Genomic DNA, 26843 nt, shown 5'->3' on the forward strand with positions numbered 1-26843 from the left:
AGCTGGGGTGTGGGTAACTCCAGTTTCCTTATCCCTATGTATGCAGGCAGTGTGTGTGTGTGTGTGTGTGTGTGTGTGTGTGTGTGTGTGTGTGTGTGTGTGTGTGTGTGTGTGTGTGTGTATGTGTGTGTGTGTGTGTGTGTGTGTGTGTGTGTGTGTGTGTGTGTGTGTGTGTGTAGCTAGTGTATGTGCATGTCTACGTGATTCAGCCAGTGATATGGAAAACAGGCCTGACAATCTATTCCATTCTTTACTTGCCTAGTAAACTATGGATTTTTGGCAGTTGTTCATATGGTTACTACAGAAGTTTGGTATGGCTAGACAGGATGAAAGGCAGGGTATGCTGGGTTTCACTTTCACCTGTGTAAATAAAAAAATTATTACAGCAAGACAGGCACTTATGGGTTAGGCTTTCAGCTCTGTTAAGTGATTCAGTGTAGCAAAGTACTGTATGGAGGGTAAGGCTTTCACCTGTATAAATACCTGGGTCCAATACAACAAGATTTGGTGTTGTAGGTTAAACTTGCAGGTATGTAAAAAAACACTGTAATAAGGTAAGTAGTACCATGTTAGGCTGATGTCCATAATCAAGTGATTCAGTATAGCAAGGTAGGGTATGGTGGGTTACAGAGACTAGAGGGATGGATAACAATAGATGCCTACATTATAATGAATGTGAATCCTCACATTCCTAGAGTTACATTGGGAGTACTTGTGGGGCTAATATAGATGCTATCAAACTTCATCTGGGATGTACATCACTATCCTTTATCCAGTTAGCATGACTGCACAGGTACACATTTAAGTCAACCTTTCTACGCAGCAGTAAAGGATGGGATGTGTTATTTTACAGCTTCTTTTTAAATTCTATGAATTACTGATTATTATTCAGATTAAACCCATATACTTCATACACTACAGAGGTACAAAAGAGTGACCATGCAATTAAATGATCCATTCTTGTAGTTAATACTCTAATTATCTTTTATACAGTTAATATTCCCTGCCTTTTTCACCAGAAGATCAGTCAAATCAAATCCCTTTTATAAATTATTATATTGTTTTGAATCAATGAGTACATTCTTAACTTAATCAATACATGAATATCACCTGTGGTGCAGCCTCATATCCATATTCATGCATCAAGACTAATGTTACATTAAACCCTAGTAAACTTTAACACCCGGAACTGAAGGGTTAAAAAAAACACAAAGTTATAATGCATAAGTAACCTTGTCTATTGTAAGAATTCTATTAAAGACATTGCTAAATCCGATTAAAGACATTGCTTTGAAACTGCATACAGAGTCCAAAGTCTGAATATTTTATGAGAAACTGCTCAAAAAACAGACTCTTGCTCATTGTATCATCATGTCTTCCATCAAATCCACTGCCTTTCAGTTCAGTGATACCATGATTGTGACTGACTTGTTTACATTAAAAATGAAACTTTACTGAAATGCATTTAACAAATTACCACAGTCTTTACTTACCATCTTACCTCGAGTCTTCCACTATGAATTTTCTCTCATTTTCCTCAAAAACTATCAATATCAGTAGAAAACAAATTCCTACAAACTGTATCATTAATAAAGTTTTCACTTACTGTTGAGCTTATCTTCAGGATTCTCCTTCTGTTCTGTGTTGTTACCCTCTACGTCATCATTTAACAGTTTATCATGAGCATCTTTAAGCAGCAACAACAATTTATCAGGAGGGACTTTGTATCCTGCACATAAAAACACAATCATAGCATTATTAATCCTAATAAAACTCATCTATAGCCATCAGACTCGTACTAATCTATAGCCAATTTATACACACATTTAACTCCTCAGAATCCTAACAAATGCCCAAGATGTCTTCCATCCAACATTAAATACCTTAACAGAACTAGATTCAACTGCAGACTTCCTCTAGAGTAACTGACAAGCATGATTTCACAGGTGCAGTTTTAAAACACTGGCCTTTGATATAGGACCATAAGTTCATACGGAGGCATTCCGAGTTAATGGAATACATTACCACTACAGGTCAAAAGAACTACTTTGGTTACCTTTACAGCTAGTCTTGAGGACTGGATGTGTAGACACAAATTTACACTAAAGTTATCATGTACGGGAGCGTCGGCATTATTAAGTGCTTTAAAAGGGTCTTTTTAAGGTCTATATGGCTATTCTCTTGCTGTCTCATTATTGCCTGCCTCCAATGTTCCTATTCAAAGTAAAGCTACAATATGTTTACAACAGTAGTCCAATGGAAAGTGCAGGTATATCAAATACTGTTATGGGGCACAAAATATAATGTAGCAAATACAAAAAGGTCAGTCATCAGGAACAGTTACAATGTCAAATGTCAATGCCAGCAAGAGCTAAAAATAACAGCAAACTAGTTTTGCCCACCTAGGGTTTACACATTTAGCAAACTAATGTACAACTTAGTTGCACAGACTCCAAAACGACAGGAGTTGCACAAGTCTCTCTGAATCACATTCTCCTCTCTTTGTTCATAAACTCCTGTAGCTGATGTCCCACACCTTGAGATGATCACTTACACAAAATGGAATTTTAGAACATATAATAAATTCCAGAGGTGGAGACTTTAGATCCCAGATAGAAGAAAGGGAGTTGAAATGGCAGATAAATTACATGCCACAGAAATCCGCGGCATAAATGAATACATTTCACTGATGCCTATATTAAATAACAGAGCTATTGTATAAATATACTGGTTAGATAATAATATTGGCTTGGTTTCGGTTGAATTTCTCATCAGGCAATGTTTTAAATGTTATTTTATTGTAATAGTAGTGTATTTTAACAGTGAAGAGTGTATTTTGAACATGGTGCCTTTAAATTTTCAAATGATGTCTTGACTAATTAACTAAGGTATACAAGTGTACTGGTGATGATACTTGATTGATTATAATGAAGTCCCAGTGGTCAGGATGAAAGCACTTAATCGTTTTTTTATTTTAACCTTGGAATAACGAGGTTTTTACCCAAGAATCTTTTGCCCAGCTGACAGCAGTGTATGGTGATTTTGGTCGCCGTGTCCGCACTACATGGTGGTTATAAAGTAATACCAAATAGTCATCAGTATTAAAGTTGCCATAAAAATGTAGCTTAATGCATCCAAAGTTTCAGCATTATATATCAGGTACCAAAGTTCCTGGAACACTCAGACACAAGTAAGAATGAGCCTGCAACAAATTCATACTTGCAAGGGCTCACAACCCAGAAAATGTAGAACATAGAACCTTAATGTTCCCTTGCAAGGTTGGTTGGACCGCATCCAAAGCAAAGAAATACAGTTTGCAACAGAACACTGTTCATGTAGGTGCAAAACAGACTGCACCCAACCAAGAAATGCATTGCAAAACAGACTGCACCCAACCAAAAAATGCATTGCAAAAAATGCATTGCAAAACAGACTGCACCCAACCAAAAAATGCATTGCAATACAACAATGATGGAGCTGCATATAAGCCATGATACCCTGTTATAATATGTACCTAACAGTTTCCATGCACTGCATAATAATATATACAAAAGAAGGCACAAAATCTAAGTACCTTACAAATTCTAGTCAGTGGATGGACAACACACAAAGTAAGGAATGCATAATAAAATATCACAAGTCCAAGACTAAACAGTTTCACACCCATTCAAAATCAAACGGACTCTCCAAAGCATCATTTACATCATACCGCTCAACTTCTAAGACATGAAATCTGGACAAAGCCATAAATAAAAGGGGGACAAAGGCCCAAAAATAGTGACAATTTCTAAATATTCCTCTTACAAACTTAAAAAGTTGATAGAATAACAGGTTTTGCATTAGTGTGAATATTCTGAAGGATATGAAGTCGGAAACCAAAATGTCTGTTATTTTCAAACTTCTGATTTTAATGATTTATGAGTAATTTGCCAGAAAACCACTATTTTATGAAAAACAGACAAAAAATATGAGGCCAACATCTAGACATTGTGTGTAAATCTGTAGAGCTGAGAGGTATGATTTCCATGCATAACAGGATACAAAAGTGCAGGACAGGAATGACTACAAGGTAGCACCAGGACAAGGCCATTGTACACTGAACAGGCACTTCAAAAACTGGCCATATAAAATCAACAGATACATTCCAGTGAAATAAAACATACCATGAAGTTGCATTCTTCTGGCAGCTTAATTACCAAAGCTTCCTATAGGTTAGTTAAAGCAGTGAGGCAAACCCAAATGTCAGCATCTTCAGACAGCTTTATCATCCACTCCCCGAAGTCATTCTCCCATCACCTCAAACCTTCTGTGCATTATTAACTGCTGCACATTTTTACCACAAAATTGTAGAAGTAGAAAGGCCAACTCCATTCAATGTATACAAAATAAATTCTTCTGCAATAATCCCTCCTGTGAACATGGTTGCATGTCTTTTTCCATCCGTGCATATAACTCATGACAAAATATTTCTAATAGTCATGTCTGCTGCAATTACTTTCACTTTACATTAATAAATGCAGCACATGTAATACAGCCTTCTATGATAAGGGTATCTCTGGCTACCTACGTCTGTAAGTAGGACTACATGTAGTTATCCTGTAACATTAATAAATGCAGCACATGTAATCCAGCCTTCTATGATAAGGGTATCTCTGGTTTCCTACGTCTGTAAGTAGGACTACATGTAGTTATCCTGTAACATTAATAAATGCAGCACATGTAATCCAGCCTTCTATGATAAGGGTATCTCTGGTTTCCTATGTCTGTAAGTAGGACTACATGTAGTTATCCTGTAACATTAATAAATGCAGCACGTGTAATACAGCCTTCTACGATAAGGGTATCTCTGGTTTCCTATGTCCATAAGTAGGACTACATGTAGTTATCCTGTAACATTAATAAATGCAGCACATATAAAACAGCCTTCTATGATAAGGGTATCTCTGGTTTCCTATGTCTGTAAGAAGGACTACATGTACTTACCCCGTAACATTAATAAAAGCACAACATGCAATACAGACTTCTATGATAAGGGTATCTCTGGTTTCCTATGTCTGTAAGTAGGACTACATGTACTTACCCCGTAACATTAATAAAAGCACAACATGCAATACAGCCTTATATAATAAATGGTATCACTGGTTTCATACGTCCATTAGAAGGACTACATGTAGTTATCCTGTAACATTAATAAATACAGCACATGTAATACAGCCTGCCATCTCTGTTTCCCTATCTCGGTAAGTCGGACTACAAGTGGATATCATGTAACATTAATAAATGCAGCACATGTAATACAGCCTTCTATGATAAGGGGACCTCTGGTTTCCTATGTCTGTAAATAGGACTACATGTAGTTATCCTGTAACATTAATAAATGCAGTTATTCTGCAACATTAATAAATTCAGCACATGTAATACAGCCTTCTATGATAACGGAATCCCTTGTTTCCTATGTTGGTAAGTAGGACTACATGTAGTTATCCTGTAACAGTAATAAATGCAGCACATGTAATACAGCCTTCTATGATAAGGGTATCTCTGGTATCCTATGTCTGTAAGTAAATTAAAGAATTAGTATGGCAAATTAAACTGGATGCCTTTAACACCCCGGGCCTTAATGAACATTGTAACATCGCCTGTATATTAAAACTTAAAAGTTACATGCGATATTTAAATCAAATTTAAAATCTTCTGACACCTTGTAGCTTATTTAGAATTAATTTCTGTTCCAAGCCTTTCTCACCTTACTTGGGTTACTATTTATTTATTCATACTAATAAACCTACACAACCTACACATATGGTTTAGCTACACAATAGTACTTTCTTACCTTTGACAACATATTATTTATTAGTAACTCATAGGGGTTTTGTCCCCTTTATCTATACTCACTGCATAAGTGACCCCATTAGATCAACTAATAGACCAGGGGATATTAGGTAGGATTCAACTTTTTTACCTTTTTATTTTAATCCCCCTATCACTTGTAGCAGGGGATTTCTTGTTTTTTCCTCTGCTTAATTAGCAGCTACTCCTAGCAGGGTCTTTATAACTGGCACAAACATACCTGGTCAGAACTTTTTTAGTGAATGAAAAAATAGGGAACTTATCCCCTAGTAAGGTATAATAACTTTTTCATCACTTACTCTGAGGGAAAGGACCTCTGTCTACTTTACTTGTCTACATGTATTAGTGAAGATCAGTAAGTTAATAATCAGATTAGTTGAAGTACTGCTTAAAAATTAGGAAGTTTGATATGGATATTTATTATAGATTCAACTATATCAGACTGTATTTTGGTTATAAGTTGACATTTTACATTAACTGTGTGCCCTGGTGTACTTATGCATTTACACACGTTTTGTTTCGGTCCTTTCAAATAAGGACAATTTTAAATTTTAATGTTTTTAAACTTCTGTTGCTCTTTGCATACATATATTTTTTAATTTTGCAATTGTGTGTTTAACTTTGAGTGTGTGGCTCTTATTTGTAAAAGGAAAGCGCCAGCTAACTTTGAGTGCGTTATCCTTGTATTTAAATGGAAAGCGCAAGTCTTCAGTGGTGTGTGGTGACGTCATGGGAGACTAAATGTTTAAATCTGCTTTTTGGCGCCAATGGTTTGTAATTCTGATGAAGCTACTGCCTGAGCAGTAGCGAAAACGCTTTTTGTTGGTTTCTGTGAATAAAAATTGCGTTAAAATCTTTTCAGCGTACTCCTTTTGGACCTGGTTTCCTGGAGCAGCGGTTTCGCCAGTTTTGTTTTCTGTTTGATCCTATGTCTGTAAGTAGTTATCTTGTAACATTAATAAATGCAGCACATGTAATACAGCCTTCTATGATAAGGGCATCTCTGGTTCCATACATCTGTAAGTAGGACTACATGTAGTTATCCTGTAACATTAATAAATGCAGCACATGTAATACAGCCTTCTATGATCAGGGTATCTCTGGTTTCCTTTGTCTGTAAGTAGGACTACATGTAGTTATTCTGTAACATTAATAAATGCAGCACATGTAATACAGCCTTTTTTAATAAGGGTATCTCTGGTTTCCTATGTCTGTAAGTAGGACTACATGTAGTTATCCTGTAACATTAATAAATACAGCACATGCACTACAGCCTTCTGTGATATGGGTATCTCTGGTTTCCTATGTCTAAGCAGGATTATATTTTGTTATCTCGTAACATTAATAAATGCAGCACATTTAATAAGCCTTCTATGATAAGGGTATCTCTGGTTTCCTATGTCTGTAAGTAGGACTACATGTAGTTATCCTGTAACATTAACAAATGCAGCACATGTAATACAGCCTTCTACGATAAGGGTATCTCTGGTTTACTATGTCTGTAAGTAGGACTACATGTAGTTATCCTGTAACATTAATAAATGCAGCACATGTACTACAGCCTTCTATGATAAGGGTATCTCTGGTTTCCTATGTCTGTAAGTAGGACTACATGTAGTTATTTCATAACATTAATAAATGCAGCACATGTAATACAGCCTTCTATGATAAGGGTATCTCTGGTTTCCTATGTCTGTAAGTAGGACTACATGTAGTTATCCCCGTAACATTAATAAATACAGCACATGTACTACAGCCTTCTATGATAAGGGTATCTCTGGTTTCCTTAACCCTACTCCTTAACCCTAAGAAAACTAAATTATTACTCTTTTCACCTACCCGTAAATCGACTTTGTTAAACTTCTGCATTACAGCAACTGACAACACCATAATTTCTCCTGATTCCACAACTAAACTTCTTGGTGTTATTATCGATAATAATCTTAACGATGATTGTCAAATCAACAGCACAATAAAAGCAGTTAATAAAAAAATTGGATCCCTGTACAGGATAAAGCCCTTCCTCACACCTGAAGATAGGACAACCTTAGCCCAAACACACCTTATCTCTACCCTTCTGTATGCTTCCCCTATTTACACTAATCTATCTAAAAGTAACCTTAAGAAACTTACTACATCTTACCATAATATTGCCAGATTTGCCACCTCATCCCAATTCAGAGCCCACCACTGTCTAAACCTAAAACAACTACACTGGCTGGAACTCCCTAACAAGCTCATTTTTCAACAACTTTTAATAGCACATAAAATTCTATACCAACCTTCTAAAACACCAGCTCTTAGCAACCTCTTGACTCCCTATATTAACCTGAAACAACTACGTTCCTCTGATAAACTACTTGTTAATATTACCAAAATTATTAATTCTGCAGGCAACTGCCTTTTTTCTAACTCAGTAGGTAAAATATGGAATAATCTTATATCTGACATCTCCTCTTTGCCCACTCTTCCACTCTTTAAGAAACAACTTTTAATACATCTTAATAATTTCTGGCTTTGCTCTTGTACCAACCCATACTAACCTGTTTGCACCTTACTCTATCATATACCTTTCTTAACCACTTGGATTTCCTCATCTACCTCAACTCTTCAACTGACAAATTATCCCTTTTCTTTGTAAATATTACTTTATTCACTATAATATTTCCTACCATCTTTTTTTGTATTGCTAGTAGTTAACCTCTAACTTAATCACTTTCTGATTTAGCATTATTTTAGTTAGCTAAGATCTATAATATATGTAATAACATTTTATTTTTCCCGTTGCATAACACATTTGTACTATGTCTTTTTTGAATTTCTAAAATTGATTTTACCTCTGGAGATTTTCTCCCCGGGCCTCCACTGAAAATGGACATAAATCCAGCTGGACTAGCCCGGTCAACAAATGTAAAATAAAATAAAATAAAATAAATAAAATAAGGGTATCACTGGTTTCCTATGTCTGTAAGTAGGACTACATGTAGTTTATCCTGTAACATTAATAAATGCTGCACATGTGATACAGCCTTCTATGATAAGGGTATCTCTGGTTTCCTATGTTTGTATGTAGGACTACATGTAGTTATCCTGTAACATTAATAAATGCAGCACATGTAATTCTTCCTTCTATGATAAGGGTATCTCTGGTTTCCTACGTCTGTAAGTATGACTACATGTAGTTATCCTTTAACATTAACAAATGCGGCACATGTAATACAGCCTTCTATGATAAGGGTATCTCTGGTTTCCTATGTCTGTAAGTAGGACTACATGTAGTTATCCTGTAACATTAATAAATGCAGCACATGTAATACAGCCTTCTATGATAAGGGTATCTCTGGTTCCTATGTCTAGGTAGGACTACATGTAGTTATCCTGTAACATTAATAAATGCAGCACATGTAATACAGCCTTCTATGATAAGGGTACCTCTTGTTTCCTATGTCTGTAAGTAGGACTACATGTAGTTATTTCATAACATTAATAAATGAAGCACATGTAATACAGCCTTCTATGACAAGGGTATCTCTGGTTTCCTATGTCTGTAAATAGGACTACATATACTTATCCCATAACATTAATAAATACAGCACATGTACTACAGCCTTCTATGATAAGGGTATCTCTGGTTTCCTATGTCTGTAAGTAGGACTACATGTAGTTATCACATAACATTAAAAAATACAGCACATGTACTACAGCCTTCTATGATAAGGGTATCTCTGGTTTCCTATGTCTGTAAGTAGGACTACATGCAATTATCCTGTAACATTAATAAATGCAGCACATGTAATACAGCCTTCTATGATAAGGGTATCTCTGGTTTCCTATGTCTGTAAGTAGGACTACATGTAGTTATCCTGTAACATTAATAAATGCAGTACATGTAATACAGCCTTCTATGATAAAGGTATCTCTGGTTTCCTATGTCTGTAAGTAGGACTACATGTAGTTATCCTGTAACATTAATAAATGCAGCACATGTAATACAGCCTTCTATGATAAGGGCATCTCTGGTTTCCTATGTCTGTAAGTAGGACTACATGTAGTTATCCTGTAATATTAGTAAATGCAGCACATGTAATACAGCCTTCTATGATAAGGGTATCTCTGGTTTCCTATGTCTGTAAGTAGGACTACATGTAGTTATCCTGTAACATTAATAAATGCAGCACATGTAATACAGCCTTCTATGATAAGGGTATCTCTGGTTTCCTATGTCTGTAAGTAGGACTACATGTAGTTATCCTGTAACATTAATAAATGCAGCACATGTAATACATCCTTCTATGATAAGGGTACCTCTGGTTTCCTATGTCTGTATGTAGGACTACATGTAGTTATACTGTAACATTAATAAATGCAGTACATGTAATACAGCCTTCTATGATAAGGGTATCTCTGGTTTCCTATGTCTGTAAGTAGGACTACATGTAGTTATTTCATAACATTAATAAATGAAGCACATGTAATACAGCCTTCTATGACAAGGGTATCTCTGGTTTCCTATGTCTGTAAATAGGACTACATATAGTTATCCCATAACATTAATAAATACAGCACATGTACTACAGCCTTCTATGCTAAGGGTATCTCTGGTTTCCTATGTCTGTAAGTAGGACTACATGTAGTTATCCCATAACATTAAAAAATACAGCACATGTACTACAGCCTTCTATGATAAGGGTATCTCTGGTTTCCTATGTCTGTAAGTAGGACTACATGTAGTTATCCTGTAACATTAATAAATGCAGCACATGTAATACAGCCTTCTATGATAAGGGTATCTCTGGTTTCCTATGTCTGTAAGTAGGACTACATGTAGTTATCCTGTAACATTAATAAATGCAGCACATGTAATACATCCTTCTATGATAAGGGTACCTCTGGTTTCCTATGTCTGTATGTAGGACTACATGTAGTTATCCTGTAACATTAATAAATGCAGTACATGTAATACAGCCTTCTATGATAAGGGTATCTCTGGTTTCCTATGTCTGTAAGTAGGACTACATGTAGTTATTTCATAACATTAATAAATGAAGCACATGTAATACAGCCTTCTATGACAAGGGTATCTCTGGTTTCCTATGTCTGTAAATAGGACTACATATAGTTATCCCATAACATTAATAAATACAGCACATGTACTACAGCCTTCTATGCTAAGGGTATCTCTGGTTTCCTATGTCTGTAAGTAGGACTACATGTAGTTATCCCATAACATTAAAAAATACAGCACATGTACTACAGCCTTCTATGATAAGGGTATCTCTGGTTTCCTATGTCTGTAAGTAGGACTACATGCAATTATCCTGTAACATTAATAAATGCAGCACATGTAATACAGCCTTCTATGATAAGGGTATCTCTGGTTTCCTATGTCTGTAAGTAGGACTACATGTAGTTATCCTGTAACATTAATAAATGCAGTACATGTAATACAGCCTTCTATGATAAGGGTATCTCTGGTTTCCTATGTCTGTAAGTAGGACTACTTGTAGTTATCCTGTAACATTAATAAATGCAGCACATGTAATACAGCCTTCTATGATAAGGGCATCTCTGGTTTCCTATGTCTGTAAGTAGGACTACATGTAGTTATCCTGTAATATTAGTAAATGCAGCACATGTAATACAGCCTTCTATGATAAGGGTATCTCTGGTTTCCTATGTCTGTAAGTAGGACTACATGTAGTTATCCTGTAACATTAATAAATGCAGCACATGTAATACAGCCTTCTATGATAAGGGTATCTCTGGTTTCCTATGTCTGTAAGTAGGACTACATGTAGTTATCCTGTAACATTAATAAATGCAGCACATGTAATACATCCTTCTATGATAAGGGTACCTCTGGTTTCCTATGTCTGTATGTAGGACTACATGTAGTTATCCTGTAACATTAATAAATGCAGTACATGTAATACAGCCTTCTATGATAAGGGTATCTCTGGTTTCCTATGTCTGTAAGTAGGACTACATGTAGTTATCCTGTAACATTAACAAATGCAGCACATGTAATACAGCCTTCTATGATAAGGGTATCTCTGGTTTCCTATGTCTGTAAGTAGGACTACATGTAGTTATCCTGTAACATTAATAAATACAGCACATGTAATACAGCCTTCTATGATAAGGGTAGCTCTGGTTTCCTATGTCTGTAAGTAGGACTACATGTAGTTATCCTGTAACATTAAAAAATGCAGCACATGTAATACAGCCTTCTGTGATAAGGGTATCTCTGGTTTCCTATGTCTGTAAGTAGGACTACATGTAGTTATCCTGTAACATTAATAAATACAGCACATGTAATACAGCCTTCTATGATAAGGGTATCTCTGGTTTCCTATGTCTGTAAGTAGGACTACATGTAGTTATCCTGTAACATTAATAAATGCAGCACATGTACTACAGCCTTCTATGATAAGGGTATCTCTGGTTTCCTATGTCTGTAAGTAGGACTACATGTAGTTATCCTGTAACATTAAAAAATGCAGCACATGTAATACAGCCTTCTGTGATAAGGGTATCTCTGGTTTCCTATGTCTGTAAGTAGGACTACATGTAGTTATCCTGTAACATTAATAACTGCAGCACATGTAATACAGCCTTCTATGATAAGGGTATTTCTGGTTTCCTATGTCTGTAAGTAGGACTACATGTAGTTATCCTGTAACATTAATAAATGCAGCACATGTACTACAGCCTTCTATGATAAGGGTATCTCTGGTTTCCTATGTCTGTAAGTAGGACTACATGTAGTTATCCTGTAACATTAACAAATGCAGCACATGTAATACAGCCTTCTGTGATAAGGGTATCTCTGGTTTCCTATGTCTGTAAGTAGGACTACATGTAGTTATCCTGTAACATTAATAAATACAGCACATGTAATACAGCCTTCTATGATAAGGGTATCTCTGGTTTCCTATGTCTGTAAGTAGGACTACATGTAGTTATCCTGTAACATTAATAAATGCAGCACATGTACTACAGCCTTCTATGATAAGGGTATCTCTGGTTTCCTATGTCTGTAAGTAGGACTACATGTAGTTATCCTGTAACATTAAAAAATGCAGCACATGTAATACAGCCTTCTATGATAAGAGTATCTCTGGTTTCCTATGTCTGTAAGTAGGACTACATGTAGTTATCCTGTAACATTAATAACTGCAGCACATGTAATACAGCCTTCTATGATAAGGGTATCTCTGGTTTCCTATGTCTGTAAGTAGGACTACATGTAGTTATCCTGTAACATTAATAAATGCAGCACATGTAATACAGCCTTCTATGATAAGGGTATCTCTGGTTTCCTATGTCTGTAAGTAGGACTACATGTAGTTATCCTGTAACATTAACAAATGCAGCACATGTAATACAGCCTTCTATGATAAGGGTATCTCTGGTTTCCTATGTCTGTAAGTAGGACTACATGTAGTTATCCTGTAACATTAATAAATGCAGCTCATGTAATACAGCCTTCTATTATAAGGGTATATCTGGTTTCCTATGTCTGTAAGTAGGACTACATGTAGTTATCCTGTAACATTAAAAAATGCAGCACATGTAATACAGCCTTCTGTGATAAGGGTATCTCTGGTTTCCTATGTCTGTAAGTAGGACTACATGTAGTTATCCTGTAACATTAATAAATGCAGCACATGTAATACAGCCTTCTATGATAAGGGTATCTCAGGTTTCCTATGTCTGTAAGTAGGACTACATGTAGTTATCCTGTAACATTAATAAATGCAGCTCATGTAATACATCCTTCTATGATAAGGGTATCTCTGGTTTCCTATGTCTGTAAGTAGGACTACATGTAGTTATCCTGTAACATTAATAAATGCAGCACATCTAATACAGCCTTCTATGATAAGGGTATCTCTGGTTTCCTATGTTTGTAAGTAGGACTACATGTAGTTATTCTGTAACATTAATAAATGCAGCAAATGTAATACAGCCTGCTATGATAAGGGTATCTCTGGTTTCCTATGTCTGTAAGTAGAACTACATGTAGTTATCCTGTAACATTAACAAATGCAGCACATGTAATACAGCCTTCTATGATAAGGGTAGCTCTGGTTTCCTACGTCTGTAAGTAGGACTACATGTAGTTATCCTGTAACATTAATAAATGCAGCACATGTAATACAGCCTTCTATGATAAAGGTAGCTCTGGTTCCTATGTCTGTAAGTAGGACTACATGTAGTTATCTTGTAACATTAATAAATGCAGCACATGTAATACAGCCTTCTATGATAAGGGTAGCTCTGGTTCCTATGTCTGTAAGTAGGACTACATGTAGTTATCCTGTAACATTAATAAATGCAGCACATGTGATACAGCCTTCTATGATAAGGGTATCTCTGGTTTCCTATGTCTGTAAGTAGGACTACATGTAGTTATCCTGTAACATTAATAAATGCAGCACATGTACTACAGCCTTCTATGATAAGGGTATCTCTGGTTTCCTATGTCTGTAAGTAGGACTACATGTAGTTAACATGTAACATTAATAAATGCAGCACATGTAATACAGCCTTCTATGATAAGGGTATCTCTGGTTTCCTATGTCTGTAAGTAGGACTACATGTAGTTATCCTGTAACATTAATAAATGCAGCACATGTGATACAGCCTTCTATGATAAGGGTATCTCTGGCTTCCTATGTCTGTAAGTAGCACTACATGTAGTTATCCTGTAACATTAATAAATGCAGCACATGTACTACAGCCTTCTATGATAAGGGTATCTCTGGTTTCCTATGTCTGTAAGTAGGACTACATGTAGTTATCCTGTAACATTAATACATACAGCACATGTGATACAGCCTTCTATGATAAGGGTATCTCTGGTTTCCTATGTCTGTAAGTAGGACTACATGTAGTTATCCTGTAACATTAATAAATGCAGCACATGTACTACAGCCTTCTATGATAAGGGTATCTCTGGTTTCCTATGTCTGTAAGTAAGACTACATGTAGTTATCCTGTAACATTAATAAATGCAGCACATGTAATACAGCCTTCTATGATAAGGGTATCTCTGGTTTCCTATGTCTGTACGTAGGACTACATTTAGTTATCCTGTAACATTAATAAATGCAGCACATGTGATACAGCCTTCTATGATAAGGGTATCTCTGGTTTCCTATGTCTGTAAGTAGGACTACATGTAGTTATCCTGTAACATTAACAGATGCAGCACATGTAATACAGCCTTCTATGATAAGGGTATCTCTGGTTTCCTATGTCTGTAAGTAGGACTACATGTAGTTATCCTGTAACATTAACAGATGCAGCACATGTAATACAGTCTTCTATGACAAGGGTATCTCTGGTTTCCTATGTCTGTAAGTAGGACTACATGTAGTTATCCTGTAACATTAATAAATGCAGCACATGTAATACAGCCTTCTATGATAAGGGTATCTCTGGTTTCCTATGTCTGTAAGTAGGACTACATGTAGTTATCCTGTAACATTAATAAATGCAGCACATGTAATACAGCCTTCTATGATAAGGGTATCTCTGGTTTCCTATGTCTGTAAGTAGGACTACATGTAGTTATCCTGTAACATTAATAAATGCAGCACATGTAATACAGCCTTCTATGATAAGGGTACAGCAGTTCCCCAAGCAGTAGTTTAGTACTTGTGCTCATTCTTATTTCACTGCACTTTCATGACATGATTTTAGGAAGAAGCACAATTAAGTCCATTCTACATTCTAAAACTGTATGAAATTGTTACTTAAGATTCTTTTTCCCAGATTTCTTTGTCTTTCCTGTGTAATATTCATCAGAAGAAAAACAGCTGGCTAGGTACACAACTGCTTGAGTGTTACAGGCACACATACCCCTGCAGGTATTACTACACAAGGCCTAACACTGATCAAAGTACACCATTTGTATGAAACACATTTTTTCATAAAAGCATTTGCCTATTCTGTAGTTTTATTCCTCTGTCCATGTCAAACATTTATTTTTCTTTGGACTGCAAGAATTTAAAAAAGTATATTTTTTGTTTGCGCTCCAAAATCATCTTCAGTGGTCATGCTTTGAACTTTATTCTAGAATAAAGATGGTTGATGTGGACACAACAAATGCTGCTAGGGTGAATAACAGAGTGACTATTAACAGTGTTTTATAGTGAAAGTCAAATTCTATAATTTATAACTTCTATTTTATGGTTCAATTTTATTATCGAGAATAAAACTTTACATATAAACAAGTTATCTGACAGATAAAATATCTATTAATTTTTCATTTTGAAGGCTTAATTGTTAGATAAAATAAAACTATTTAACACTACAAAATTTATTTTTATTTCATATAATTCATATGTGATCATGTATTATTATCCATAACATTTATTGAGGATATATTTTACTGTGAGATTGTATGACTTTAAAACACCTTTCAAGTCAGCTGGTATAATAAGCTCATGTGACTTTGTTACACAAAATGTGAACTGGTAATGCAAATAGCCAGCTTTGAAGCGGAGGTATCTTCTGCAAGATTCCCTGATTGGGATATGCAGGTAAGCCTCTTTTAAATCTAGAGTTACCAACCAGGCATCCTTGCCTAGCATAGACAGTAACTGTTGTAGTCAGCATCTTGAATTTTGGAATGTCCAGAAATGTATTTGGAATGGGTAAGTCCAGAATTGGACGCCATGATTTGTCTTTTCTGGGTACCAGGAAAAGTCTTGAATATAAACTTGTCCCTTTTCCTTTCTGGTACTGTTTGAATAGCCCCCATATTCATGAGGGACATAACTTGTTTTGGGGCCTCTGCCCACTGATTTGGGGGCAGATCTGGCCATCCGTTTGGGAGTGGCAACGTGTGGAAATGAAATCTGTATCCCTGGGATACTATATTTAAAACCCACTTGTCCTGGGTAATTAGTTGCCAATTTTGTGCATGAAGTGCCAGTTTTCCCCCCAAAGTGGCTGCCAAAAGATAAGTGCTTGGTGACTGCAGAGGAAAGTCATTGAAACTGTTTACCGTAGGAAGGTACCTACTGTGCCTGGAGCCTTTGGAGTGTCTGGGTTTGACCTGAGCGGCTCTGGTGGGTACGGGAAAGGACCAATTCTTAATAGGCCAGTGCCTAATGAACCTGGGTGGCTGCACTTGTAGGAAATCTTTTACAGTTTTTCAAAACTTCTTCTGTCTTATTACCAAATAGACTGTCCTGTTGTAAAGGAGCATCCAACAATTTTGCTTTAACATGATCAGGCAGATTTTGCTCCTTGAGCAAAGCATGCCTTCTTATTACAGATCCAGTTACAGCGGCCCTGCAAGAGGCCTCCAAGGAATCAAAACCACATTGCAAAGTATGCTTTCCAACTTGTTCAGCTGAATGCAATAAATCCTGCAACTCCTTATTTTCCACACAGTCAGAAATCGACATCATTTTCAGTTTAAGTAAGCCCATGACATGCTGCTGATATTTAAGCATATGAAATTGACAGTTTAAAGCCTTGATTGCCAAGGTTGCAGACGTGTAAACCTTTTTACCCCATCTATCCAGTGCCCTGGAGTCTCCATCAGATGCGGTAGGATTTTTAGCAGTAGAAGCCTTAACGCCCTTGGGACCCTGAGAAATGGTTTCAGGGTCAGCAATAGGGATTTTAAAAAGGAATTTGTGGGAGTCAGGAACCCTGTAATATCTGTCTGGCTTACTAGTAGCCAGAGGCAAAGAATCAGTAGCCATGCTAGATTCTGAGAAAACATCATCAACAATGTCTAGAACAGGAGGTATAGCCAAAGGCCTATGTTGAGGAAGAAGAAGGAAATCCCTAAGTCTCTTTTTAGATTCTGAGAAATCCTGACTCTCCCAGTAAAAGTGTTCCCTTAAGGAATGCAAAGGTTCTTCAAAAGAAAAATCCTCAGGAGGAAAAGCAAAAGGGATGGAATCTTCTGCATCAGAGTCCTCATAAGGTGGAATAGAGAATTCCTGATCAAAAGAGGAATCAGAAGAAATAGAAACCTGATCTGATGATACATAGTCAGTGCCTTGCCTGGGCCTCTTAGCAGGAGGGGGATGGGAACCCCTGATCAAGGTAATTAAATCCTCAGCCATTTTGATCATTTGTTTTTTAGGCATACGGGCCTGTGCACATGGCCCAAGCGTCGGTTTTTTATACACAGAAGTTGATTTTGGCCTAGGTTTTGAAGATGGCGTTGGTTTAATATACAAATCTTTAGGCCTGAAAACACCCTCAGAAGCCGGTGCCTGATCAGCGGCTCCGGGCCCATCTAAGGTAGAGACATCCGCGGGTTCAATACTTAAAGTGTCTCGCGGCATACCAGACTCTGAATGGGTCTCAGTAGAGGCTGCAAATCAAAAGCAGCGGGTATCAGGGGCTGCGAAAGCGCCTCACTGAGTACTGGCAAGTGGCTTAGGAGAAGCTTGGTCGTCGGTTTTGGACCTCGACGGTCTGTCTCTGTCTATTTCTTTGCGTTTTTTGTGTATTCCGGTAGTTGGATTGCTAACCGACGACATTTCTGGATAGTTAAATCTTGAGCCAAAATATTTTGATGCAAAAATATACCGACGCTTAATAGTGCGTTGATTAAATTTAGCACAAAACCGACAGCAAGGCACGCTGTGGTCAGGGCCTAGGCAAGGAATACAGTACAAATGAAAATCCTTATGAGGTATTTGCTTCCCACAAGTAATACAATTACTAACTTCTACTGACATCGGTAAGGAGCAAGAAAAAGTTTCCCTAACAGGGTACTTGGCTTTAGGTTGAAGACTTCGGTTCTGAAACTCAAAAATGAAAATTTCAGGAGTCGGCTGACCAGCACTTGCAAACTGCTTCGGGCACCGCGCGTCAAGAAAGACGGATGAAAATGGCATCGGCTGGATATTTTATACCCCTGACGACATGACGTCATGGAAGAAGGGACAGCAACCGACGCAGGACCCAAGACTTTGTTAATCAGGCCGACTGAGGGCAACCTGCCAGCAGATTACTCAAATGTAATGACTGCAACAGTGAAACACAAAGAACATCAGTGTTAAAAAAATTCTTTTAATTAAAATTCTTTCCTGCCTGTGAAGCATTTCCTTTCACTTTGCTCAGTACGTCTGTTGCTGTGGAATGTGGAGGGGTTGTCCTACCCCAAGACAACTTTGTCCATCTTAAAAGTCAAGGTGTGACATTGAGTGTTCACCACTCGGGTAACCAGTGTAACAAAGTACAGGGCATACTTGTGAAACTGTCCATCTTACCTTCAAACTCTAGTAATGCAGGTCCTCCCTTTCAGGCCTTTCTGATTACATCCCACATGTGTATATCCTTACACTTACTTGTTACTCTGCCTCTGTGTGTCATTGACTGGTCACCATTCAGGTAACCAGTGTAAGTACAGGGCATGCTTGTGAAACTGTCCATCTTACCTTCAAACTCTAGTAATGCAGGGCCTCCCTTTCAGGCCTTTCTGATTACATCCCACATATCTATATCCTTACACTTACTTGTTACTCTGCCTCTGTGTGTCATTGACTGATCACCATTCAGGTAACCAGTGTAAGTACAGGGCATACTTGTGAAACTGTCCATCCTACCTTCAAACTCTATTAATGCAGGTCCTCCCTTTCAGGCCTTTCTGATTACATCCCACATATCTATATCCTTACACTTACTTGTTACTCTGCCTTTGTGTGTCATCATTGTACGGACTGAGACACATGAAAATTGTTCAAGACCAGTGATTTTATGCTATGAACCACATAAACATCTGACAGCCCCAGGGTGGGTGTAAAGTGACAAATCTGTATGTGGGGCTGGTGAGCTACTGGGATCCAAAGCAGGAACTGCAGGAAAACTGGAGCTGCAGGTCTACATCAGACGCTCTCTGCCTCGAGTGCTCTGTGACTGTACAGGGCAGAGCAGAGCAGTTTAGTATCTTCACTACAATCTTGCAGAACTAGGTTTGATTCCCAAAATATCCACCTTCCTAATGCATGATACTAGACCCCTTTGTCATTTGTGAAAGGGGCCAAATATATCTAACAGGTTTTATAATGTAAATAAATAGTACATTATAAACATAAAGAAAGAATTATTTCATAAGAGTTGACTACTGGATCTTTGCATTATTACTTTCTTGAGACAAAAGAGAGAATATTCAGTATTTCATGGGGCAGTTCACATTTACCAAGAGATTGCTGTTTCATGTAAAAGAACAAATGGCAAAAACTTGGCAGGATATATAGAAGTATATGAAAAGGTAGAATTAATGGAAATTTAATTTACAACATTGTTATACACAGCATAACCCACAGAAAGAAACAATGACATTGAAAACTAGAAGATGTTGTAACTATGTGAGGTATGCCCCTAAAAGGATGGAGAAAGATTATTCATGACTTCATAGATTCATTATAGAATGGAATTAAAACAGCTGTCATGACATCTGAAGTTAAAAGCTGGCAGAGATCAGTCCCTACTATAATGCGTACATTTCTGAATGATTGATCTTGTTTCTTCCTCACAGTTCGAGGTTCAGAATTCAATTCTGCGCAACATCTATGGTTAGTGTGGAGTTTGATATGCTTCTCCTGTGTCTTATTAATTTTCTCAGAGAACTCAGACTTCACTCTGCATCATAAAAATATGTTGACTGAACAGGTTTCTATAAAGTGCACACCTGGATCCATATTCATTAGACACTGTGGTCCGGGTCATGGCTAAAAGGGCCTACAATGGATCAGATCACTTATCAAAGAGTTGAGACACCTTGACACAGCATTTTAATAGGACACCCCTACTTCTCACAATAAAGATCTACCTAAATAGGATAGAACCACACTTACCTACTGAAATCAGTGTTTCATAGTTCTGCACCATCACTTCTCTGTGAAGCTCCTTGTCTTGTTTTCTTAACATCTTCCACTCTTCTTCTGAGAAAGTGACAGCAACATCCTCAAAGGTTTCTGGAGCCTGTAAAGAAGCACATGGTGTGGTTCATTTTTTTTCTTTTACTGCCAATGACATAAAAGCTGCAATTTTCATCAGGAAACACTGGCATTTGCCACTAGAAGGGAAATTCTTATGCTAAAACTGCAACAGCGGTCACACATTAACTAAGAATGAAGTCCCCCTTTCATTCTAACGAGTACAGGCAGCCACACCCCTTCAGTAATTCTGAAGGGTAATACTTGCAGAGAAAAGAAAATACCAGAAGTCTTTGTAATGCAAATTCAACAGAAAATCAACAGAGATGGGAGGCTGACATTTTGCTGGTTCAGTTTAATAAATGAGCAAATATGATAGGAAAAATGCCAGTATAAAGGCAAATGGCCAAAGCGTAGCAGACTATCTATATGCCAGAGATTTTAATTTCTATTAAAAGTGTGTTTGCCGTGTGCTCTGTTGGAAGAAAGGAGGAACACCAAGCAAAGGAGTCCAAGGACAGACAGTTAAACCGCCCATTTCTGGGCACGTCAACAACTGATAGTAGGAAATGAGCGATTGGGACTAGCCAGAAGCAAGACATAGGTCACTCTAACCTTGAGGTGATAAAAAGAAATAATACACTCAACGGAGTAAATGCCTCACACCTGTAAACAAGTAGAAATGAAGCACAAATAAATATCCTTTGGTGTGTGAGACTATGCATTAACAACTAAAATGTAATGATAAGCAATACTTCTTTCGTAAAAACAGTTTAATAATGTGCAAATAAAAAAAGAAGGAAAAAAGCTCTTCTTTGACCCTGAAAAAAAATTATTTCTAAAATTATTTTTGTCTTCTAATTTTTATAAGTTCACTTCGTTTAATCATTTAAACAGCCACATAGCTGAGATGTGTCAAGACAAATGAATACTGGCCTCAGTATTGAATGACTACTGCTGGCACTGCATTGCTGGCACTCTATTTCTGCTTGACCAGCACCGTTCATCATGGTCCCAGGGACAGCTGCCACCTTCACCCCATCCTAGCCCTGAATCAAATTAAGCCACAAGGATACAGGTCCATTTTGTGCACCTGCTGGCTTAAGGTGTTAAAGGAACAGAAGAGCAGACATTTACCTTTTCCAGTTGTACAACTAAGGATTTCTGAACTTTGTAGGTTAAAAATAACTCTCCCCTCCATTCTCCTTTTCCACAGGACACGTTCAGCAATGAGGAATGAATAGGACATCAGCAAAAAAATATATTAAGGAGACATCAATTAGGACTGGGTGACATGATTCAGAGACTGGAAAACGGGAAGCTGGAGGGGAACTTAGGACAACAGTGGGGAACAGTGGGACCATGACAGAGTGAGGGGTGGAAACATGAGAGTGGACATAAAATGTAGTGATTGGGGTAGCAGTATGGTTGAAGAAACTATTGGGAGACAGCTGCAGAAAGAAAACAGGAAGGTTATACGAAGTGGTCTGGGATAACAGTCAGGGTTTAGGGGAGAAAGGTACCTAACCTGAGGTAGAAGAATGAGTGGTCTGGATTAATGTAAGGGCTAAGGAAATTAATTTATTTAGTGGTCAGTGACAGAAGTATGCATGGAGTTGCCAATGAGATGGGGGTATAAGGGGAGCTGATGGTAACAGCTGTGGGGAGAGTCTATCCAAAGACAAAGCATCTGATGATTCCAGATGTTAGCTACACTGGTGAATAACGGCAGCAATCTGGTTAGTGAGGAGAGAGACAGAATGAAATATAGACAATAATAGGTACATGCAGCATATAAAACCATAGTATAAAATTAATTCTAAGGGGTAATAGTCTGCCCATTTCAAGGGCTGTAGCAGATTCTTTTATGCTTGTTTCCCATGTGTAAATGGTTTGATGCTGAACACAACACCTGGCAGCATCCATAGTGGGATTTTGCATTGGCTGTGCCCAAGCACAGCTTAGTTACAATGGAGGGCAACTACACTTAGAACCAGCTACTTTAGTAAGCTTGTAAAAACATATGTAAATGATACAGTAATGAGATGTAAATCAGGAATGGCTGCAATCTGTGTTATGATCTTGTATAAACAATGCATTTTCTTGTTTGCTTGCAATTCATAGTAACTTTTTTGTGTGTTCCTGTACTGTGCACATATACCTTACAAAGAGGAAGTCACACCTTTTCTACCTTTGTAACCTGTGAAGATGCTTGTGGTAACTGCTACCTTAGGTATTTCCTGCCGAGAACTGCTTGCCCTTACCAAAACTAGTGGTGCTGGATGGTCAAGACGGTACAGACTTCTTGGCCTTTGGCTATTTCCATGCACTCATTTCCTATCAATGGATAACATGGTCAGCAGCCCCACCCCCACCCGAGTGTATGGTAGCCTAAAAAGCTACCAACATCACAAGCTTCAGAACCTGGAAAGGGCAGGAGGTTGACTAGGCAGTGCGGAGACACCTTCAACCAACAGAGACTCTTCTTTAGCAGGTAGAAGACTTGCTGACCCAATAATCTTTGACCACTGTGCTACCAGAGACCTGCATCCACATATCAGGGTTCCCTCTGATGACCCATCAAGGAGGGGTGTTATTTGTGGTCCTCCAAGCTGGGGTGTGACCTGTGCTGCACAAGTCCTCACCCTTCCACTTTTGTGTCTGCTATCAGTATGTCTTCTGTCCCTCACCAGTGTCAGCCCACCATAATACTCCTGTCTTGTCCATTTTTTCTGCTGCATCCATTCAAATAATTGTTAGTGGTATGTACAGGCTAGCACAGGCTTTCACTCACTTATAAACAATAGAAACAGCAGAAAGAAAGAAATTGCCACTTTACATTCAAGTGTCTTCCATGACATATAACAGACTATGTTTAATACATTTTACAATGTTTCAGATAACCAAAAATGTCGTGGTCATTTCTGTACAGCAGACCATTTTTGTGTAATCAGCACCATTCATTGGTGCTTACCATGTTTATGTAAAGGTACAATTAGCACTCTTCTCGGATTACCTTCACACATATGCAAGCTGGGCGACTACGGATGTCAACCGATGTTTTTTTGTCAGGTGTTTAACACAACAGCACATAACCTGCTGAAATAATCTGTGCAGGTCTATACATGATGTTTACAGCATTTTGCAGGATAAATCCGAAACAAAAATATAAATGCAACCACAGAGGTAAGAATCGCCATTCCTACACATCGCACTGAATGGCTTCTAATACATATAAATGTAATTACAGCAGTAATATTTAGGAAGATGAAAGAAAAAGGATGAGATGCAAGGACAACTGCTCTACAGATGTCACTTGTGTACTACTACAGAACCTGTACAAATATTCTTTGTATGTAAAGGAAAAAAAAACACATCAGGTTTCAAAATGTTTACAGTGTCCACACAATACATATCATTGTTACTCAGGTTAGTAGCAACAAAAAAGTTTAGTAACAATTGCTCATACACAGACACACATTGATAGGTCTGACTTATCAAACCATTACTTGTGTAATGAGATGGGTACCACTGAGAGCTATACAACAGTTGAGAGAACTGTGTGTGTGTGTACACACACACACACACACACACACACACACACACACACACACACACACACAAGGGGGGGTTCAGCATTTATTCTGTGTACTAACCGGTTAGCAGAACTGTATGCCAGTAAAATAAAGGTGACATATTTTTCCTTCCCTGTTACAGACATCATTGTTCTAACACGCATATGCAGACTGTTACCATCAAGCCATCAGTGGATTTTCCCAGAGACCCATTGGTTTGCCTTAGTTATCCAATTCTCTGAGATGGAATTCAACAGGAAAAACTGAGGAGTGGGTGATGCGTGCAAGTCACTCCTGTAAAAGCAGTGGGGGGGGTCAGTTAACCATTTCAGACTATGCAGACACACACTGAATCCTGTTAGAATGGAATCCATTTACTTAGCTATTTACTGAAACCAGTTATTTTATCCTTGAACTTCAGCATCATTCTTGGTAATGGTAAAATGCTGCTCAATTCCAGAGCTTTGCTTTCTTCAAAGACATGAGCAGAGAGAGTTTGATTGCGTCTCCTCATCTCCCTTAAAGTGGAATGCCTATCATTCATCTCCACATGGTCAACTACAAAGTCGTAATTGTAAATGGGGGTGGCACAGAGGCCTAAGGGACCTAGTGATCCCTAATCCAGTACCACCCACAGCTGTTACCTTGTCCTTTGTCAGCCTGGTGACTGTGGTCTCTCTATGTCTTGAAATGTAATTACTAATGACCAACACATTTCCTGGAATGTGCTGATGCCTTATAGGACCTTAACGGTACAGGTGATTTGGGTGACCTGGGTGTAGGCGTTGTGTTAGCATTTTGACAACATGCCCAACATAAGCTAGCAGGATGTCAACTAGACCTTGGAGGTCAAGGAAAGTTTCTTTACGACCTCAGCATATGTTGCAGTGAAGCTGAACTGTGTTATTATGTTATGTTGTGTTGTTTCGACTAAAACATGATCAGACTCAACGGTTACAGACAGTGTTCTTTAGGTTCAATTAATTACACAAAGGACAGCTGACCGAATATACTCTCAGTACAGCTCTACAAGCAGTGCAAACAGTGATGGTTAAGGACACCCAACGTATAACTAGCTTACTTGCACAATACGTCGATCAGCTCTGAGTGAGAGTCTTTTACAGGATCGTTGGTTTCACCTGTAGTTATATGTGGGCACTCAGTATTCTGGGTCTATGGATCACGACAGGAGGGCAAATGAATTTTAACAGTTTAAGAGGAGTGGCTTTGCACAAAAAAATACTGTCGATTGTTTACTAGCGAGAGTCAATGAAAGATGAGAAGGAGGGTACCTTGTGGTAAAATTAACATAAGGGCAGAGATGACCACAATGTCACTGGGTTTAATAACAGAACAGGAACACAGTGGAAGGGTGTTAAATCTTAAATTCCTGGGACATGCAACACATTTATTTTTCATTTGAACTATAATGGTGTAGGATTCAGTAGATTATTATGAGAATGACATAAAGCACAATGAAAGCCTGAGTTTGGTTTGGTGCTTTGTATAATTTACTGATGAGAGACAGAATTGCATATAGCATCAAACTGATAAGGGGACTACAAAAAGTAGTGATGGCACATGACAAATCACTGGTTATGTGTTTTGAATATTTTAGATTGAAAGCATGACTGAGAAGCTGGACATTGTAAAATAAGAGCTGTAACACAAGGGGAAAGTACTACTGAAAATGGATAAAACAAAATAAAAAAGTGAACATGAAATTACTGGCAACCTTAAGAGACAGGATGGACCTGCTTACAAACTACCAGTTAGACAGTACACCAAATGCAAGCAATACACAAGAGCCAGTCAGACTACAACTGTGCCTCTCACTCAGAGAAGATAACCAAAAATATTCAAATCATTTGGATACTGTTTACAAGTCATTCATTCATAATTTGTCTGCACTGCATCATAATAGTATCTATTATACATCTCAACTTCTTTGTTCAAGAATTCAGGCCAAAGCCAAAAATAATGGGAAGACAAAGGCCCAAAACCAGAAACAATTGTTAAACATTACTCTAATTCACTTAAAATGTTAATAAAGCAACTGGTTCTGTATTAAGATGTACTTTCTGAAGGACCAGAATGAAACTCTGATGTCTACCAGCATTAACGACTGCCTGTAATCCTCAGTAATTTACCAGAAAATGAAAAATTGTTGAGGGACATGCAAAAATATAATGTAAAACTATAATGTTCTGCAAAATTCTGGACAGCTGAGAGACAGGTTATCGGATCTTACCATTGTGTATTTCTATGCACTGCAATGGCTAGAGACATTAACCTCTGTAACCTTATATTGTCTACTAGTGTTTTCCTCTCCAGGCCTCAATGTAAATGGACTATGGCTAGATGGAACTTTACAATCAACAAACAAAAATAAATAAAAGGTTAAACAATGCATGTTCTGGATAGGTGGTGTTCTGCATTATTTGGAAAATCCTTGAGAAATACACTTCTGCAATACATAAAGAAAAACATATCA

At 37.7% G+C, this 26843-nt stretch overlaps 1 protein-coding gene across 1 annotated transcript in view; it reads right to left on the reverse strand.

The window, feature by feature from the left end:
• Positions 1-26843, reverse strand: part of LOC122813966 (zinc finger protein 569-like) — a 142147-nt gene that overhangs the window by 48461 nt on the left and 66843 nt on the right. The window contains exons 4-5 of the mRNA XM_044086520.1: positions 20694-20820; positions 1607-1729 (exon numbers count right to left, since the gene is read on the reverse strand). Of these exons, the coding sequence (XP_043942455.1) occupies positions 1607-1729; positions 20694-20820 (250 nt within the window). The remainder of the gene's footprint in view (positions 1-1606; positions 1730-20693; positions 20821-26843) is intronic.

The sequence above is a fragment of the Protopterus annectens genome, chromosome 10.part0, assembly GCF_019279795.1.
Source record: "Protopterus annectens isolate FY-2018-M chromosome 10.part0, PAN1.0, whole genome shotgun sequence".
Lineage (NCBI taxonomy): Eukaryota > Metazoa > Chordata > Ceratodontiformes > Protopteridae > Protopterus > Protopterus annectens.